Below are 20,290 nucleotides of genomic sequence, written 5' to 3' on the forward strand. Positions count from 1 at the left end.
TATCACTTGAGCCACACCTCATCCAGCTTGTTGCTGGTTAATTGGAGATAAGAGTCTCACAGACTTTTCTGCTCGGGGTTGGCTTTGACCTTCAACCCTCAGTTCTCACCCTTCTGAGTAGCTAGGATTACAGGCATGAGCCACCGATCCTCAGGTTAATTCTTCTTGCATAAGGAAACTGAGGTCTTCTCTAGAGCTGCCCAAGGTGATCTAACTAATTAGTAGCAGTATGGAATCTGTCTTACTCCAAAGTACAGACTGTTAACCCCTGAAATGAATTTGACTTTTGAGTCTGGGAGCCTTTTAAAGATGGGATCCATTCTGTGTACAACAAAAAAAGGAGAGTTTTGACAATGTGGATTTCCTGTGTTACATTTTAATAGAAATGTTCTTCTCAACTTCTGTACCCCTTGCTTTTCTGATCTGTACTCCATCTTTGTTGGCTATATTATCTATAACCCTCTAGTTTTCCATGCTTGCCCTCGTATAGCTCCTGCTAGCCCTCTTAGATCTGCATACAAATCTTCTCCTACCCGAACCATGGAGAGGAAGAAGGCTGCATCTGCATCTGGCACGGGAGAGGCTGGGAAGGATGCTCCGGCAGGAGCGGAAGCATCTTCGGTAAGTCTAAACTCACTTGCTCACTACATCCCTTCCCACTGTGCTTTATCTAACAGTGTAATTACTTCCTTCCCTTGACCTGAGTTTAATGCTTCTGTCAGCCTAAAGGACAGGAATTTGAAGGAGTGTTGCAGTGACATCTCTGCTTCTTTAAGCCATCCAGTCCTGGGCCTCTGTGGGTGCCTACTCAGTTACCATTTGCTCTACACAGCAAAGTACCCCAAACCTTGGCCTCTTAAAACAACAAATATTTCTTATCTTGTGGGCTCTTGGGGTCAGACTTGAGAGCTGCTCAGTTGAGAGATAGATGGTTCTGGTATGGGGTCTCTCATGAGACTATAGTCAAAATGCTGGACTGGTCCTGTTCTACATATTCCTCTCATGGCCGCTGACCAGAGGCCTTACTTCTTTACTACCCTTAGGGCAAACCTGCTTGAGCATCCAAATCACAGGGCAACTGGCTTCTCCCAGAGCACATGACGTGGGAGAGAGTACAAGAGGAAAGCTGCAGTATCTTTCATGTCCAACTTGTCACGTCTGTCACATTATTCAAAGGAAGTTGCTGAGAGCAATCCAAAATCAAGGGGGTATTGAACTCCACCTGTTGAAGGGAGGCCTTAATGCTAAAACCACCATAATGCTGCATTATTTTATTTTACTTTTGTAGTACTGGGCATCATCCCCAGGGGGATGTTTCTACACATTCACTGTGGCCCTGAGGGTCTTTTAAAAAAAAGAGGTGAGGAGCTGGGAAGGTGGCTCAGTGGTAGAGTGCTTGCCTTACATGCATGAGGCTCTGGGTTTGATTCCTCAGCACCACATAAGCAGAAAAATCCAGAAGTGGCGCTGTGGCTCAAGTGGTAGGGCACTAGTCTTGAGCTGAAGAGATGAGGGACAGCGCCCAGGCCCAGAGTTCAGGCTCCATGACCGACAACAACAACAACAAAAGAGGTGAATGCTTCTGACCCTTAGGTTTGCTGTAGGATAAGTTACTGGGTGTGTGTGTGGGGGGTGGTTTGTAGATGTGGGCCAAATGAAGACTGGCTTCAGGAAAGCATATTGAGGAAAGAAAGGAAGTGATCCTTATGGAGTCACTGGTGTCCTTGTTCTTCTGCCTTCTTCCTAGAGAAAGGAAGGGGACAATTCAAAGAAGTGGGAGTGTCGCAGTCCCGTTACCATGTATGCCATCCAAAGTCGCTGTCTTGGATAGTGTAACCACATTCTCACACACCTGTAATTTTTTAATAGTTAACATATGCTTTTCAACTCTTCCATATGTCCAAGAACAAAGTATGGTTCTATCGTTAGCTCTTGGTATGATAACTGGAAGTGGGAGCCTTCTATTGAATGACCTAAGTGTGATACACATTACACACGAAGCATACCATAGCTTTATACTGATTCCTCTTAAAGCCGTGTGCCAATTGCATCTGGGATATTTTTAGAAATTGTAGTAAGGAGTATCAGCCACTCACAATAACGGTCTTATTCTGTGTCCCCTACAGATGGAGAAGGTGAAGAAAGGACAACGAGGTACGGCTTCTGCTCCACCTGGGGGCCTTGGGTCCCCACTGAAACGACACGAGCTTTCCGGAGATACTCCTAAGAGGGCATCCTCTCCTGTAGCATCCAAGTAAGCGTCTTTGCCCTTTGTTAAATCTACTGGATGGTTAGAGCTAGTCTGTGGGGCTTTGTTCCATCCAGTGTTGCAGCCGTTGCTTCCCCATAAGACCTGGCCAGCCAAAAGGAGCAAGCAGGAGAAATGCTAACCTAGAGCTGTCTCTTTCAACTCTATGTATCTTCTGGTAAATGATGGATCATTGGGAGGTGTGTTTTCTGGCAAATATAGACTGCTTATTTGCTGAGATGAAGCATTGAGCATTTTCTTTGGTGCCCTTGAATTCCAGCCCACTTATTTGGTATTCTTAGCTATACTCTTTTTTTTTTTTTTTTTTTTGGTGAGGGGCAGTTACTGGGGCTTGAACTCAGTGTTTCAGTCTTGTGCTTAGCTTTTTTGTTCAATGCTGGCACGCTTTCTCTGTTCTCTTGATTGATCTGGATTGAAGTGACTGGATTGTGCTTGTGCACCTGCTTGCTCACCTCATGTCACAGTCTCTCTCTTTAACAGAGGCGATTATGTGTCATCAAAATAAGTGTTTTTTTAAATACTTAATCTCAGCCAAAAGATTAAGCCTCAGTAATGAATGTTTTTAAAGTAAATTTTTTTTCATTAGGAATTCGTTAAACTCAACAATGAAAACATAACTGAAAAACAAGTAGCAGTAAATGTGACCACTGGCCTTAACATTTTACCCAGAGGAAGTGGCAAAAGAGACTGAGTAAATAGCTTAATCCAACCATGCAGCGTAAACATCTTCAGTAGTACTGAGAAAGAGATATAAAATTTGGGAAAACAGAGAAGTTTTTTTAAGACAGAGTCTCAATGTATAGCCTCGGTTGGTCTGAAACTTGGAATCTTTGTGGCTTATCCTCTGAGTTGCTGGCATTACAGAAATGTACCACAAGGAAGTTTTTTATATGCACAGAATTACACAAGCCTCTGTTAGTGCTTCAATTTGACTCAGAGAACATAATATAAAATACAAATTTAACGAACACTTGGAAATTGGTTTAAAAGATCTGAAGGTGACCCACTCCTATTTCTAATATATTCTTTCTACTAGTTTTCATTATTATTTTCTCAGATATCACTATGTATATTTGTTTGTTTGTTTTTGCTAGGCTTGGAGCTTGACTCTGGGCCTGGGAGCTGTCCCTGAGCTACTTTTGCTCAAGGCTAGTGTTCTGCCACTTGAGCCACACTGCCACTTCCAGCTTTTTCTGAGCAGTATTGAGGATAAGAGTTTCATGGACTTTCCTGCCTAGGCTGGCTTTGAACCACAATTCTCAGATCTCTGCTTCCAGAATAGCTAGGATTACAGGTGTGATCCACAAGTGCCCAGCTTATCACTTTGGTTTTGATAGGCTAGTAATACTTGCTATTTGATGTGTCTGTTTATCTCTCATAATATACCCTTCCATATTGCATCACAGAATTAATAGCATTTTAATGTGTGTGTGTGTGTGTGTGTGTGTGTGTGTGTGTGTGTGTGTGTGTGTGTGTGTGTGTGTGTGTGTGTGTGTGTGTGTGTGTGTGTGTGTGTGTGTGTGTGTGTGTGTGTGTGTGTGTGTTGGTCTTAGGGCCTGAACTCAGGGCCTTGGTGCTGTTCCTGAGCTCTGATTACTCAAGGCTAGTGTTCTACTCTTGAGCCACAGCGCCACTTCCAGCTTTTTCTGAGTAATTTATTGGAGACGAGAGGCTCATGGACTTTTCTGCCTAGGTTGGCTTTGAACCATAATCCTCAGTTCTCAGCCTCCTGAGTAGCTAGGATTATAGATGTGAGTCACCAATACCTAACCTTTTACTTTTTTATTTTAAATTTTTTCTATGGTAGTACTGCTTGTTTTTGGTTATGGTATTATTCTCCTGAAACTTCTTTAAGTTTATTTAAAAAAATATTTTTTGCTAGTCCTATAGCTTGAACTCAGGGCCCAGGCAAGTGCTCTACCACTTGAGCCAAGCTCCACTTCCCGCTTTTTCTGTTTGTGTGGTACTGAGGAATCAAAACCAGGGCTTCATTCATGCCAGGCAAACACTATCACTAAGCCACATTCCCAGCCTCTCTCTAAGTTTATTATGTGAGCTTTATAATCTACTTCTGTCTTACTTCTAAGTATTACGACTTTTTTTTTTTGGGTCCGGCTGTGGGGCCTGAACTCTGGGCCTGGGCGCTGTCCCTCAGCTCTTCAGTTCAAGGCTAGTGCTCTACCACTTGAGCCACAGCGCCACTTCCGGCTTTTTTCTTTTTGCTTATGTGGTGCTGAGGAATCAAACCCAGGGCCTCATGCATGTAAGGCAAGTGCTTTACCACTGAGCCACCTTCCCAGCCCAGTATTATGACTCTTCTGTTAATTTGAGATGATTACATGAACAGAAAGGCCTAGTTTAGACAAGAGTTTTTCAAGGCTTTCCTATCTTTGCCTGGTATCTTGACTCATGGTCCCTACACAGATAATAACTTTCTCAAGTTTCATCATTGTCACTATAAATTTTGTTAAAATAAGCAAAGGGGGTTATTACTTCTATAGAAATGAGAATTAGGTTTTGGGGAGCAAACAATTGGCTGTCTGTGTATTGTTTCTTTGAAGATGAAAATCTTGAAGAAGACTATTTCTGGAATCATTTTATGTTTTTTTTTTTGTTGCCAATCTTGGGGCTTGAACTCAGGGCCTGGGCACTGTCCTTGAGCTTCTCTGTGCTCAAGGCTAGCACTCTACCACTTGAGCCACAGCACCACTTCTGGACTTTTCTGTTCATGTGGTGCTGAGGAATCGAACCCAGGGCTTCATGCATGCTAGGCAAGCACTCTACCACTAAGCCATTTTCCCACCCCATCATTTTATGTTTTGAAAAGCCTATCAACTAGGAATGGTGGACTTTTGCCTGGAATCCTTGTTAAGCTCATGACAACCTGGGCAAAGAAGCTAGATATGGTGGTGCATGCTTGTCATTTCATCTACATGGGGAGGTATAGGAAGGACGATCATAGTTTGAGACTGGCCACTGACAAAAATGTGAGACCTCCATCTGAAGATTAATGAAAAAGCAAAAGAGCTAGGGACCTGTCAAGTTGTATAATACCTGCCTAGGAAGTACAAGGCCCTGAGTTCAAACCTCAGTGCTGCCAAAAAATCACAATAAAAAAGAAATGTGTTGGGTGGTAATAGCTCACGCCTGTAAGCTGAGATCTGAGGATCGTGATTCAAATCCAGCCCAGATGAGGAAAGTCCATGAGACTCTTATCTCCAATTAACCACCAGAAAACCGGAAGTGGCACTCAAGTGGTAGAGTGCTTACCTTGAGCCGAAGAGCTGAGGGACAGCGTTCAAGCCCCATGACCGACAAAGAAAAAAAAAGAAATGTATTGTGGTTTGGGACAGGAGGGAAAAACTGGGAGAAAGCAAGGTTAGGAGTGACATTATCCAAAAAGAAATGTATTCAGTACCTGACTTCTGTAACTGTAATCCCGCTTTACATCACCTTTATAATAGCAATTTTTTAAAAAGAAATGGAATAATGAATGTAACAGTGTAATCTATCCCTCTCCCCTGTATAACTAATATAATCTAATAAAAAGTATAGGCTCTAAAGGGGCTGCCTAACCCAGGCCTAAGAACTCAGTTCAGTTGTCACCTTCTCTAGAACCAGGTCAAACTGAACCCTAACTCCTACTTTCTGCTCACAGAAAATCACATGCACACCTCATTCATTCCCTTCACAAATACCTACAGAGTGCCTGCTCTGTAGCCAGTCTTCTTCTAAAGGCCGAAGATGCAGCAATGAATAGAGCAAAAGCCCTTGTCTTCATGGGGGCTTACATGACATAATATTGTCTAATAAGCGTTGTGAAGAATAAAGAAACTGGGTCAAATGCCAGAGGATGGTGGAGGGAAGTAGCTTGTTGAGGTGGTCAGAAAAGACTTCTCTGTGGAGAAGAGCAGGGCCCTGTGTGAAATGAGAGGACAAGTTTCATTTATCTGTGCCTCATTGCATTGGGTCAACGTTTTCAGTTCATTTAATGGTTTCCTGATCTCCTGTTAGATTTCTTATGAGCAGCAGTATACAACAATGTGCTCAGTGTGTGTCTGGGGTTGCTTTGAGACCAGAAATATCAAATATTTTAGAGTTACTTGGATTAAGCATCTCTGATCTGAAAATCTAAAATTTGAAACTTTTTGAGCATTAACATAATACCCAAAAGCTTGCCTTCCTTCCTTCCTTCCTTCCTTCCTTCCTTCCTTCCTTCCTCCCCTCCCTTTCTCTCTCTCTTTTTCTCCTTTCCTTTCTCTCCTTTCTCTTTCTCTCTCTTCCTCTCCTTTTTTATTTACTTCCTTCCTCCCCTTCCTTCCTTCCTTTCCCTTTCCTTTCTCCTTCCCCCTCCCTCTCTTTCTCTTTCTCTCTCTTCCTCTCCTTCCTTCCTTTCTTTCTCTCCTTTCTTCCTCTTCTTCCTTCCTTCCTTCCTTCCTTCCTTCCTTCCTTTCTTTCTTTCTTTCTCTTTCTTTCTCTCTCTCTCTCTCTCTCTCTCTCTCTTTCTTTCTTTCTTTCTCTCTTTCTTTCTTTCTTTCTTTCTGGCTGGCTGTCTAGCTGTCGCCTCTTTGTGTTCAAGGCTAGCATTCTACCACTTGAACCACAGTGCCACTTCAGGCTTTTTCTGAGTAGTTTTTTTTTTTTTTTTTTTTTTTTTGGTCAGCCATGGGGCTTGAACTCTGGGCCTGGGCGCTGTCCCTCAGCTCTTCAGCTCAAGGCAAGCGCTCTACCACTTGAGCTACAGCGCCACTTCCGGTTTTCTGGTGGTTTATTGGAGATAGGAGTCTCACGGTCTCTCCTGCCGGGGCTGGCTTTGAACTGTGATCCTCAGAGCTCAGCCTCCTGAGTAGCTAGGATTACAGGCGTGAGCCACCAGCGCCCAGCGTTCTGAGTAGTTTTTATTGGCGATAAGAGTCTCATGGACTTTCCTGCCCAGGCTGGCTTCAAACCATGATCCTCAGATCTTAGTCTCCTGAGTAGCTAGGATTACAGGTGAGAGACACAGGTACCTGGCTAAGCTCTGAATTTTGGAGCATTTCAGATTTTAGATTTTCAGATGAGTCATTCTTAACATATATGAGGTACAAAGAAAAGCAAATGTTTCTCGGGTTTATGTTTGTTTTAGAGACAAGGAAGGTCTCTCTAGAGCCCAAACTAGCCTTGAGATTATGATCCTCCTGCCACTGCCTCCCCATTGCTGAAATTACAGGCTTCTTGGACAATGTCACCTCTTTCTTCACTTTCTTCCAAAGTTCCTCCTTCCCATCCCTGCCTACAAGTTGCACAATTCATTTTTTACAAAGTATATATTGAATACCCAGCTTGTTTCATGATTCTCAAATGTTCAGAATGAAGGTTTCCTGCTGGATAAAAATTAGTGGCTGAACTATAGTGAGTATGGACCAGGATAAGAATCATGAGAACTTATGTACAGCACAAGTCAATTCTGAAAATCTATCCAGACTATAGCAATGAAAATGAATGGACTACACCTTCCCACCACTATATGGGTGAATTTCAGGAATGTACAATTGAGTGGAAAAAGCAAGTTGTAGAAAAATATTAGCAGTGTGAGTCTACTTTTTTGAGTTCCCAAATGTACAAAGCTAAACAATGTTCTTTCTACTTACTTATTTCTTAGGGGAGTAGAACTGGGGTGTGAACTGAGGGTCTCACACTTGCTTGGTCTGTTTCCTCAGCTGATACTCTACCTCTTGAGACATGCTGCCAGTCTACTTTTTGCTGGTTAATTTGAGATAGAATCTAGTGATGTTTTTCTGCCCAGGCTGGCTTTGAACCATGGTACTCCAGGTCTCAGACTTCAAAATACTGAGGATTACAAGCATGAGCCACCAGTGGCCCAGCTAACTATGTGATATTAAGAGTATAAATGTAAAATGACCTTTTTGAACAAAAAAAAAAGACAAACAAAATTTCAGGGTGGGGATTGCCTTTGTAAAGGGGAGATGAGGACATTGGGTCAGGAAAGCTGCATAGGCGATTCTAGCATAATGATAATGTGTTTCTTTTCAATTAGGTAGTCAGAATGTAATTGTTATTGTATCATTCTTTAAACTTCATATAATTTTTTTGTGTACTCAATATGGAAGAAAGACAAATAAAAGGAAACACTGGATACTTAAGATGGTGTCACACAGAAAATAAGCTCCATTTATTTTTGACACTCTGCAAAACCAAGGAAGGTGATTTTTAAAGCACACGAAAATAATGATGTGGCTTTGAAAAGGGGCTTATTTAGCCCCTTTGAACTCTCATCCAGAAGCTCAGACAAGTCACGTGATGAATGATCCCTTTTCCTGTGACCTCCTAAGCTCTGACTGTGTATTGTTCTCCCTGATCTCAGATAAATTACGCCACAGTTGGGTGGCTGTGCATATTATTAGCATTGCTCTTTTAAACGTTCAAGTTTCTTTCCATTGTTTGTATTGTAGGGTACTTGTGTGGGTCTAGAAACCTAGCTTCAGCAACACTTTGAAAGATGTAGATGGAACATAGCTTTCTTTCTGTAGCCTAGAGAGAAGAAATCAAGTGTGGCCAAGTGGATTTACGCAGGCTGTCTTTGCCTCTGCAGACTGATGTTGTCTATACTTGGAGTTCATTCTGAATTAGTAGGGTCATTGTGATGAGTTAAGTGTCAGCTTCCTGTTGTCTCTGTGACAAGCCCTCCCCAAATTTAGTGGTCTAAACCAATAATGTATGATTAATTCTCACAGTCGTTTGACAATCACAGGGGAAAGGTCTCTCTGGATCTTCTGTGCAGTTTCTCTGTGCGCTGACTCAGTCACCGCATGTTTCTTACCTGGCATCTTCTGTGCCGTTGTGACTCATTGTCAGCTATGACTATGGTTACTTAGGACTCTATGACTAGAGGTCCAAGATGGGCATTCACTTGGCTAGGTCTCAGCTGGAGCTATCAGTAAGAGTGTCTTCATGTAGCTTCTTCCTATGGCTTAGGCATGTTACAGCATGGTTTGAAGAGTGTTTAGTCTCAGGAGTGAGCATCTCCTGAGACAGGATGTGGAAGCTACTGGGCCAGTTAAGAATTATGCCCGGGTTTGGCACAGCATTACTTCTTGGCTATATGCTATTCATCATTATTTTCAATTTATTTATTCATTGTGGGGCTTGAACTCTGGGCCTGGGTGTTGTCCTTGAGCTCTTCAACTCAAGGCAAGCACTCTACCACTTGAGCCACAGTGCCACTTCCAATTTTCTGGTGTTTAATTGGAGATAAGAGTCTTATGGATTTTCCTGCTCCAGCTGGCTTTGAACTGCAATCCTCAGATCTCAGCCTCCTGAGTAGGATTACAGGTGTGAGCCACCAGCACCTGGCTAAATTTATTTTTATTACCTTTTTGTCAGTCCTGGGGCTTGAACTCAGGGCCTGGGTACTGTCCCTGAACTTCTTTTGCTCAAGGCTAACACTCTGCCACTTGAGTCACAATACCACTTCAGGCTTTTTCTGTGGCACTTAGAAGGCTTTTCTTGTGGTACTGAGAAATCGAACCCAGGGTTTCATGCATGCTAGGCAAGCACTCTACCACTAAGCCACATTCCCAGCCCTATTTTTATTACCTTTAAATAGTTGTAAAAGGAATTTCAATTCAACATGTGAATTTATGAACACAATGCATCTTGCTGCTATATGCTGTTGACCGAAGCACTCAGATACCAGCCAAGATCCAACGGATGGGAGAAATAAGTTTATAAGATCGTGTAGGATGGAGATACAGTTGTGGCCATCTTCGGAAAATCCATCATGTCAAAGATGGCCATTTCCAGTAGAGCTTATAGCCAACATCTGTTTTCTTTCAGGAACCAGGTTTAATGTTACTTTATCGTATATTACAAACAAAATAGATATTCCACATGAGGAGAAAAATTAGAATGGTTCAAAATCAATGCCTCCTACTTTGTTGTAAATCATAGGCCCACAGAATTTTTCTATGGCATGGCTTGGTAAGGTGTGTGGTGTGGTGGTTATCTCCTCCCACAGAGCAGCAAGTACAGTAGATCAGGGCTCCCTGGACTAGTAGTTGAACTACTTTTATGCCACCAAAATGGTAGTAGAATAAATTGATTACTAATTATTTTACATTCTTTCTTTTTGTTGTTGTTGATTGTGGGGCTTGAACTCTGAGCCTGGGCACTGTTCCTCAGCTCTTCAGCTCAAGGCAAGCACTCTACCACTTGAGCCACAGTGCCACTTCTGGTTTTCTGAGTAGTGTATTGGAGATAAGAGTCTCACGGACTTTCCTTGCCCTGGCTGGCCTGAACCATGATCCTCAGATCTCAGCCTCCTGAGTAGCTAGGATTACAAGCGTGAGCTATCAACACCCGGCTATTTTACATTCTTTTTTTGTTGGTTTTTTTTTTTTGTTTTTGTTTTTTTTGGTTCCGGTCGTGGGGCCTGGGCACTGTCCCTCAGCTCTTCAGCTCAAGGCTAGTGCTCTACCACTTGAGCCACAGCGCCACTTCCGGCTTTTTTCTTTTTGTTTATGCGGTACTGAGGCATAGAACTCAGGGCCTCATGCATGCAAGGCAAGTGCTCTACCACTGCGCCACCTTCCCAGCCCTATTTTACATTCTTTTTTCTTTTTTTTTTTTCTTTTTGGGTCCGGTCATGGAGCCTGAACTCTGGGCCTGGGCGCTGTCCCTCAGCTCTTCAGCTCAAGGCACTCTACCACTTGAGCCACAGTACCACTTCCGGCTTTTTTCTTTTTTGCTTATGTGCTGCTGAGGAATTGAACCCAAGGCCTCATGCATGCAAGGCAAGTGCTCTACCACTGAGCCACCTTCCCAGCCCCCCTATTTTACATTCTTAACTGAACATTTTCTTACACCCAGTCTGTATGTAGTCCTATATTTTTCAGCCTTGCAAAAGGATCACTTAAGGGGCTGTTAATGTGGCTTAGTGGTAGAGTGCATGTGTGGCATGCGTAAAGCATTGGGTTCCGTTTCTCATTACCACATGAACAGAAAAAGCCAGAAGTGGCTCTGTGGCTCAAGTGGCAGAGTGTTAGCCTTGAGCAAAAAAGAAGCTCAAGAACGGTGCCAAACCCTGTGTGCAAGCCCCCAGACTGGCAAAATAAAAAGGATCACTTTAAGTTTAGACCAGTTTTAAGCCTTTTTATTTGCTTATGTATGTTTGTATGTGCTTATTTATTTATTTATTTTTGTCGGTCATGGGGCCTGAACTCTGAGCCTGGGCACTGGCCCCTCAGCTCTTAAACTTAAGGCTAGCACTCTACTACTTGAACCACAGCAACAATTCTGGCTTTTTCTGCTTATATGGTGCTGAGGAATCGCACCCAGGGCCTCATGCATGCAAGGCAAGCACTCTACCACTGAACCACCTTCCCAGCCCCTAAGCCTTTTTATTTTAACTCTTTCAGTCTTGCAGAATTTCAAGAGAATGGCAAGACTACATTAAAGAGCTCCTATAGGTTTTTATGCACATTTACTTGATCCTTTCCATGTCATCTTCCATCCCATCCCATCCCATCTTTCCATCAGTCTTATTCAATCTCACATTCACTCTATAGACTGATTCGTCTCTTTGAACTGTTGAGAGTTGCAGACACCATTCCTAGAAAGACTTTCTTTTACAAGCTCACAGTACAATTTTGGAAATCAGAAAATTTAACCTTGAAGTAGCACTGTTACTTAATTTTTAATCTGTATGCAGCTTTTGCCAGTTGTCCCAGTAAAACTGTTTTTCTCCTAGTTCAAGATCCAGCCCATCAAGAGTCTGGACTGCATTTGGTTGTCTCATCTCTTTGGTCTCTTAACAGTCTTCCAATTATTTTTTCCATGATCTTGACATTTTGAAAGCAGGCAGGGCAGTTATTTTGAGGGCTGCCTTCCATTTAGATTGCTCTGATGTTTGCAGGTTGTGCCTTTTGGAAAGAAATCACACAGCAGGGATGTCGGGTTCTTCGCGGTGGCTCATACCATGATGCCTGTTTGCTTCATTTCTTGTTGTGCCAACTTTGCCCACTGGACTGGAGTTGTGTATCCATAGGGTTTTCTAGCATAAAACTGTCCTTTTTCTCTCTGGGAAGGAATGAACGTCAGATTATTGGCCAAGCTGTGCTGATGAAGCCACAGACTCCTTTCTCCTAGCCAGTGGGTAGGCTGCGTTCACCGCACTTGCAGTGCAATAGCTTTGGAGAAAACAAAATTAGATTCCAGGATGTGGTGGGGTGGGTGAAGCAGTGCTTTGTGGCTCAGCTTTGTAGTCAATTCACATTCTGAAGTGTGACAACGCTCTCTGGAGAATTATTCTTGCCACTCTACTTACAGAGGTATTTGTTTATATATTCTGCCAGTCTTAGAACTTGAAAAGGTTATATAATTCTTCCTGGTGGTCCAGGAAGATCTCCTACCACCCGTGTTACATTTTATATTATATATTTTTAGTGTTTCCTTGTTCTATTTTTTATTGAGCTTAAAAAATAAAGTAGAAGAACTAAAAAAAAAAAAAAAACCAGATGATTAACAAATGGCTTGAGTGCCAGTAGGCATATTCTCATCTATTTGCATCTTTGGAAAAAGTTATTTAAGCTCTTATGAGTTGGTATCTGTCTGCCTAGCTATCTAGGTATCTATGTATGTTAGCTAGCTAGCAGTACTAGAGATTGAACTCAAGGAGTATTGCCCTTGAACTCTTACCAATTGAGCCATGCCTCCCGTCTTTAGTCTTCTTATCCAAACTGTGGTTAACAACAATTTCCTACCTACCTCACAGGGTTGTCATGGCAATAAATAGCCCATGATTGAATAAACCAGTAGGTACTTCAAAATAAAGGTCTAAGTTGGGTGTGGTTGGAAGGCTGCTGCAGGAAGATAATGTGTTTGAGACCAGCCTATGCTGTACAGTCAATGCTGTCTCCAAAAGCCATCAAAAAACAAGCTGTGTTTATAGGGCAACTGGCAGGATGCTACATTCATATAAGCAAATGACAAGGCTAGACGAACAGGAAATTGGGAATTTTAAAGATTGTATTCTATGGGGCTGGGAAGGTGGCTCAGTGGTAGAGTACTTGCCTTGCATGCATGAGGCCCTGGGTTCCATTCCTCAACTCCACATAAGCAGAAAAAGCTGGAAGTGGTGCTGTGGCTCAAGTGGTAGAGCGCTAGCCTTGAGCTGAAGAGCTGAGGGACAGCGCCCAGGCCCAGAGTTCAGGCCCCATGACTGGCAAAAAAAAAAAAAAAAAAAAGATTGTATTCTATATTCTGTTTACTCACTGTTAGAAAAATCGGACTTGACACTTCTCTAATTTGAAGTTGCGTGCGCGCACATGAGTGTGTGTGTGTGTGTGTGTGTGTGTGTGTGTGTGTGTGTGTGTGTTCTAACTTATTTGTTTATCAGTCAGTGGGGGCTAGGGTAAGTGAAAATAACCCCACTTCTTAAGTTTTATCCTAAATTCTCCATCCTTACTTTTCAGGTAGGAGTTATTTTTAAATGTGTGCTTTTGGGTAGTTGGCCCAGTTTTACTTAGAATAGAACTGTGGTCTGTGGTGTGAAATGAGCCTCCACATGACCATTTTGAAAAGCAAGTTAAAGCAAGATTGTTCAGAGCTGTGCCAACTTAAGGCTGTCAAAACATCCCCTGGCTCATGTAACTGTAACCCCTCTGTCCAGTATTTTTACAATAAAAAACTTACTTCAAACAAAACAAAAACCATCCCCTGCCCAGGGCAGTTGGCCTTTTTTTTCCTTCAAAGTGCTATCTTGTTTCACCCGTTCTATCTACTTCAAAGAATCTGAAAGAACCATCGGGATTCTGCCACACTGAGTGTGTATTCGTTATACTCCTTGGCCTTCTGTTAAATAGATAGAGGAGTCCTGTTAGAATTTAGATTGTGGGGGGCTGGGAAGGTGGCTCAGTGGTAGAGCGCTTGCCTTGCATGCTCGAGGCCCTGGGTTCGATTCCTCAGCACCACATAAGAAAAAAGCCGGAAGTGGCGCTGTGGCTCAAGTGGTAGAGTGCTAGCCTTGAGCTGAAGAGCTGAGGGACAGTGCCCAGGCCCAGAGTTCAGGCCTCACGACCGGACCCAAAAAAAGAAAAAAAGAATTTAGATTGTGGGGTTGGGAAGGTGGCTCAGTGGTAGAACACTTGCCTTGCATGCATGAGGCCCTGGGTTCTATTCCTCAGCACCGCATAAGCAGAAAATAAAAAAGCCGGAAGTGGTGCTATGGCTCAAGTGGTAGAGCGCTAGCCTTGAGCTGAAGAGCTGAGGGACAGCGCCCAGGCCCAGAGTTCAGGCCCCACGACCATACCCCACCCCCCCAAAAAAAGAATTTAGATTGTGGCTGCTAATAAGGCTGCAGCCAGTTCAGGATGCCTACCCATTCCTCCCATTCCAGCCTCATGGTGGGAGTAATATGTGCAGGCAAGCTCCCCATCCATGCACTCATTCACGGGTAGAGAACCCCAGGGCATGGCCACCCCTCTGGGGCAGAGCTCACCTTTTTCAGCACTGCTTAGAGTAGCCCAGATTATGGGCTCACTGCAGTGAAATTACAGCCAGGGCACGAACACAAGCAGAGCTGCGCATAGCAGACATCTCTGCCCAATCTCATTAACAAGAGAACTCATTCCTTGTTCCTTGGGGAGTGGGGTGTTAGTAAGGGAGAAAAACAGATTGCTTTTGCTGGTGGTTCCCTGCAGTGCCTAAAATGGCTTCTTAATGAGTCAGGAATACTTATGGGAGGGGAAAATATTCTGTCCACATCTGATCTACTGAAAATTATCACTTTTCTATGACATTTCTCACTAAATCCCAAATCCATCCCCTGTTCACACTCTGTCATTGGACCAAAGGTGCACACGGCAAGCATAATGCCCACATGGTGTTCTGGAGAGCAGGCAATGTGTTTTGATCCTGGCAAGATATTAGACACAGTCTTTCTCATGTGGTGATTAGGGCAAAGTGGGTGGTAAGTTTATTGCTGGGAGCAGAGCTCACATCTGCAGGTCACTGTTAGCTTGTGTAGATAGCAGATGCAACATAGGATTTGCTCATTTAAATGTACTTACAGGGCTAGGAATATGGCCTAGTGGTGGAGTGCTTGCCTAGCATGCATGAAGCCCTGAGTTGGATTCCTCAGTGCCACATACACAGAAAAAGCCCAAAATGGTGCCGTGGCTCAAATGGTAGAGTTCTATCCTTGAGCAAAAGCAGCTCAGCAACAGTGCCCAGGCCCTGAGTTAAGCCCCAGGACTGGCAAAATACATAAACAAACAAACTTGCATCCACAGATGACATGAAAGGCAGGTCTTCTGCCATATGTATGTATATATTCTTTGAACTGAAACATAGGTTTCAGTCCCTTGGGGAACTGCTAAGTGGAGGCCTATCGACATGAGAGAGCATGCAATGGCATGCTTCCTCCTGTTATAGTTGAGCCTCCTCATTTAGGTTCATTCTTTCCTATGAGAATCATTTGGGTTTGTATTTTGTCATCTATCAAAATACCACCTGTATCTATAGCTGTTGAGTGCTTCCTTTTTTTCTCTTTTTTGGGGTCAGTTGTGGGGCTTGAACTCAGCGCCTGGGCACTGTCCCTGAGCTTTTTTTTGGCTCAAGGCTAGCACCACAGCTCCACTTCCAGTTTTTGAGTGGTTAATTGGAGATAAGAGTCTCATGGGGGACTTTTCTCTCAAGCTGGCTTTGAACTAGGGTCCTTAGATCTCAGCCTCCTGAATAGCTAGGATTATAGGTATGAGCCATAGGTGCCGGGCTTTGAGTGTTTTCTTGATACTAGTATTAAACAACAACAACAACATGAAGTACTGTTAACACCAAGCTCAGACTTAGCCACCATTGTAATAGAAGGAATAGCACAGAGTTGTAAGAAGTAATCAGGTAGATGTGGGCTCAAACCCTAGCTCCATTGCTTAGTTAACCATAGGATCCACTTAACCTCTCTAAGCTGAGTTTCCTCATCTGTAAAGTAACCATAACAATAGAACCTGTGTTGTGCTTGGTTTTAACAACTAAAATATTGTAACACACACAGTTTAGTTTTATGTTGTTTAAAAAGGAGCCAACTTCTCTATATGCTGAAGCCAGATCAAACCCTAGTTTTCATCCAAAAAGAGAGAAAATACCTAACACTCCATCTGTCCTAGTCTATTCTTCATTACAATAACAAAATTCCTGAGGGAGTTACTTTATAAAGAAAAAGAAGCTTAGGTTCCAAGTTTTGGAGGTAGGAAAATTCAAAGGCATAATGCCAGCATCTGCCTAGCTTTTGGCGAGGGACTCCTGCTGCATTGTCTCATGATGGAAAAGTGAAAAAAAAGTGAGTGCATGGGCAAGAGCATGTGTGCCTGGGGTTGTAGCTCCAGTGATAGAGCACCTGCCTAATAGGCCTGAGGTGTTAAGTTCAAACCCCATTACCACCAAAAACAAGTTATACAAATGAAAGAACAGGGGCTGGGAAGGTGGCTCAGTGGTAGAGCGCTTGCCTTGCATGCATAAGGCCCTGGGTTCGATTCCTCAGCACCACATAAGCAAAAAGAAAAAAGCCAGAAGTGGTGCTGTGGCTCAAGTGGTAGAGCGCTAGCCTTGAGCTGAAGAGCTGAGGGACAGCGCCCAGGCCCAGAATTCAGGCACCACGACCTGACCCAAAAAAAAACCCAAAACAAATGAAAGAACATATGTATAAGAATAAGGCAGGAGAGGCTAACCACATTATTAATAGCTCATTTTCAGAGTCAGTTATCTAATCCCAAAAGATGTAACTCATTCCTAAGAGACCTAATCCAATCTCAGAGAAGGAACTCATTTTCGCCAGGAAGACATCCTTAAGAGTAGTGTCCCTATGGCCCAGTCACCTCCAACTGGGCCTCACTTCTTTCTCAATACCATCCCTTCTCAAGACCATTACATTACCATGGGGGACGAGTCTTCTAGCACAAGAACCTTTGAGAGACAAACCATATCAAAATCTTTATGTTGTCAACAAATATAAGTGAGCTTAGGACATGATATCACCAGCTTGGTTTCTTTCTTTCTTTCTTTTTTTTTTGGGGGGGGGGGGTGGTTCCGGCCTGGGCGCTGTCCCTCAGCTCTTCAGCTCAAGGCTAGTGCTTTACCACTTGAGCCACAGTGCCACTTCCGGCTTTTTCTGCTTATGTGGTGCTGAGGAATGGAACCCAGGGCCTCAGGCATGCAAGGCAAGCGCTCTGCCACTGAGCCACCTTCCCAGCCCAACCAGCTTGGTTTCTTAGCATATTTCTCCTTCCACAAGGGCCGGCTAATAGATAACCAACCATATTTTCCTATTCAGGGGCAAATACCTTAGAGACTTCTGATTGTGTGTGCTAAGCCTTGCATTTGTTCCTTTGGAAGGGTGAAATTGGTCAACCTCCTGGAACCAGGTGTCTTAGAGAAACAGCTTTGTGGTCAAGCTTATGCCTTGTTTTTTGGTTTTCCAGGACAACTTCAAAAGCATATCCGCAGTCTCCAAAGACAGTGAAGCCACCGTACGCAGGGTCTCCTGTGAAATATCGCTACTCCCCTGTTCCTAACCAAGAAACACTCAAGAAAAAAGCAGATAAAGAGAAGAGCAACAAGGAAAGGGAAGGTACCTCTATCCAGTTGGCCACTGGCATGCACAGAGAGGAAACTCCAGAGAAGTATGTGGCCAACAAGGGTGCCACCAAGAAGCCCGTGGCTGACAAGGGTGCCACCAAGAAGCATGTGGCCAACAAGGGTGCCATCGAAAAACATGTTGCTGACAAGGGTGCCACTGAGAAGCCCCTGGATGACAAGCATGCCACTGAGAAACAAGTGGCCAACAAAGAGGCCACTGAGAAGCATGTGGCTGACAAGGAGGCCACTGAGAAGCCCAAGACTGACAAGGATGCCACTGAGAAGCATGCGCTTGACAGGGATGCCACTGAGAAGCATGTGGTCGACAAGAGTGCCACTGAGAAGCATCTGGATGACAAGAATGACACTGAGAAGCACGTGGCTGACAAGAATGCCACTGAGAAACAAGTGGCCAACAAGGATGCCACTGAGAAACATGTGGCTGAAAGGGATGTCACTGAAAAGCACGTGGCTGACAAGGATGCCACTGAGAAACACCTGACCAACAGGGATGCCACTGAAAAGCATGTAGCTGACACAGATGCCACCAAGAAGCATGTGGCTGACAAACCTGCCATTGAAAAGCATGTGATGGATAAGAGTGCCACTGAGAAGCACATGGCAGACAAGCGTGCCACCGAGAAGCATGTGGCCGACAAGCGTGGCACGGAGAAGCATGCTACTGCAGGAGGGAAGGCTGAGAGCAGTGCAGGTACATCTTCTTTTGTCAATGTTGCCACTAAGCCCTGGCCTTGCTGAGATGATTCTCCCTCTGAGCTGATCAGTGTTCCATTTGAGGAAGAGAAACAGGATTTCTCCTGGGACATCCCTTCTACTGCCTTCTCAGACGTAGTCATTGCCCCTTAATCCTTTCCTTCAGTCTCCCAGAGGACCCTAGGAGCTGACCCTGCTCACAGTTGTGGAAGTTCACCACAGTGCTGAGTAAGACTGGCTGTCAGTGACCATCAGTGCTTTCCCCAGGAGAAGGTCTTCTTTTAGTCCCTTGAAGTTCCCATGCTGCAGGGAGTTCCCCCAGATGGTGGACCCAGTGGGACTTGCATGTGGCTCTGTACGTCTCAGCTGTTCACTATCTTCCACTGGGAAATGATGCCCCCCACGGTCCCAGGCAGTCCTTCCCAATTTCTGCTCAGTGGCTAGTTGTAATGCTGCCCTAGCAATGTTTCCCATCACCACACTAGACTAGATTTTTTTTGAGAGTGGGGGGTGGTGGTCATGGGGCCTGGGCACTGTCCTTCAGCTCAAGGCTCTACCACATAAGCCACAGCACCATTTCCAGTTTTCTGATAGTTAATTGGAGATAAGAGTCTAATGGACTTTTCTGCCAGGCTGGCTTTGAACCGTGATCCTCAGATCTCATACTCCTGAGTAGCTAGGATTACAGGTGTGAGCCACCAGCGCCCAGCTTAGACTAAATTTTTTTTTGCCAGTCCTGAGGCTTGAACTAAGGGCCTGTGCACTGTCCTTGAGCTTCTTTTGCTCAAGGCTAGTACTCTACTACTTGAGCCACAGAGCCACTTCTGGCTTTTTCTGTGTATGTGGTACTAAGGAATACAACCCAGGGCTTCATGCATACTAGGCAAGCACTCTACCACTAGGCCACCTTCCCAACCCCTAGGCTAGATTTTTGTGTTGACATGGAAGCTGCCAAGTGAATAGAATCATTAATTTCCCTTGATCTTTCCTTTTACCATCTCTTGTGTGACACAGTCTCGGGGAAGCCTACAGCAGGCACCACAGATGCGGGAGAGGCTGCAAAGATCCTGGCTGAAAAGAGACGTCAGGCTCGGCTGCAGAAGGAACAGGAGGAGCAAGAGCGATTGGAGAAGGAACAACAAGAGAGGTATGTGGCACCCATAGCTTTGGTGTGAGCTGTGTTATTAAAGGCTGTGTTGTAAAGACTTCTGGCCTGCCAAAACCTCACCAGAGGTATAGAAGCCTGGAGCCACATGGACGATGTCTTCTGTTTCTATTGGGGATGACTAGCAACAATAGGACTTTGCTCTTTTTGGAGGACCTGGGAACTCATAGCTCCTGGATCTCAATGTAAGAGGCAGCTCCCCTTTCTCCACTTGGCATTTCAGACCAGGCATGCCCAGAGAGCTGTCCAGAGAGCTTAAGCTTTGTTTATAGAATGAGTCTCCAGGAGAAGCTAGAGGTCTGGATTATAGAGAGGTTGATTCTGCTTTCCAAACTTTTCCCACCAGAATTATCTTCACTGGAACATTAAAATAAAGGAGAAGAGTAGCATAGATTAAGACACTTCCCCATTCCCTCTGCTTCTTTGTCTGTGAGCTCGTTTCCCTCCATTCTCTTATCTAAGTGAGATTAGGACTGCCTTCAGTAGCTTGGTTTCTTAAAATATTTCCCCTT

At 44.1% G+C, this 20,290-nt stretch overlaps 1 protein-coding gene across 22 annotated transcripts in view; it reads left to right on the forward strand.

Annotated features, from left to right (window-relative positions):
* The window catches only part of Map7d2 (MAP7 domain containing 2), a 94,563-nt gene that overhangs the window by 53,046 nt on the left and 21,227 nt on the right, over positions 1 to 20,290 (forward strand). For 12 of the 22 annotated variants that reach the window (XM_070040738.1, XM_070040740.1, XM_070040742.1 and 9 more), the window contains 4 exons: positions 467 to 621; positions 2,127 to 2,254; positions 17,743 to 18,611; positions 19,628 to 19,760. In XM_070040738.1, the coding sequence (XP_069896839.1) occupies positions 467 to 621; positions 2,127 to 2,254; positions 17,743 to 18,611; positions 19,628 to 19,760 (1,285 nt within the window). The remainder of the gene's footprint in view (positions 1 to 466; positions 622 to 2,126; positions 2,255 to 17,742; positions 18,612 to 19,627; positions 19,761 to 20,290) is intronic. The other 10 variants (XM_070040739.1, XM_070040748.1, XM_070040756.1 and 7 more) reach the window with 1 other exon arrangement.

The sequence above is a fragment of the Dipodomys merriami genome, unplaced genomic scaffold, assembly GCF_024711535.1.
Source record: "Dipodomys merriami isolate MVZ:Mamm:240054 unplaced genomic scaffold, mDipMer1.0.p SCAF_3, whole genome shotgun sequence".
NCBI lineage: Eukaryota > Metazoa > Chordata > Mammalia > Rodentia > Heteromyidae > Dipodomys > Dipodomys merriami.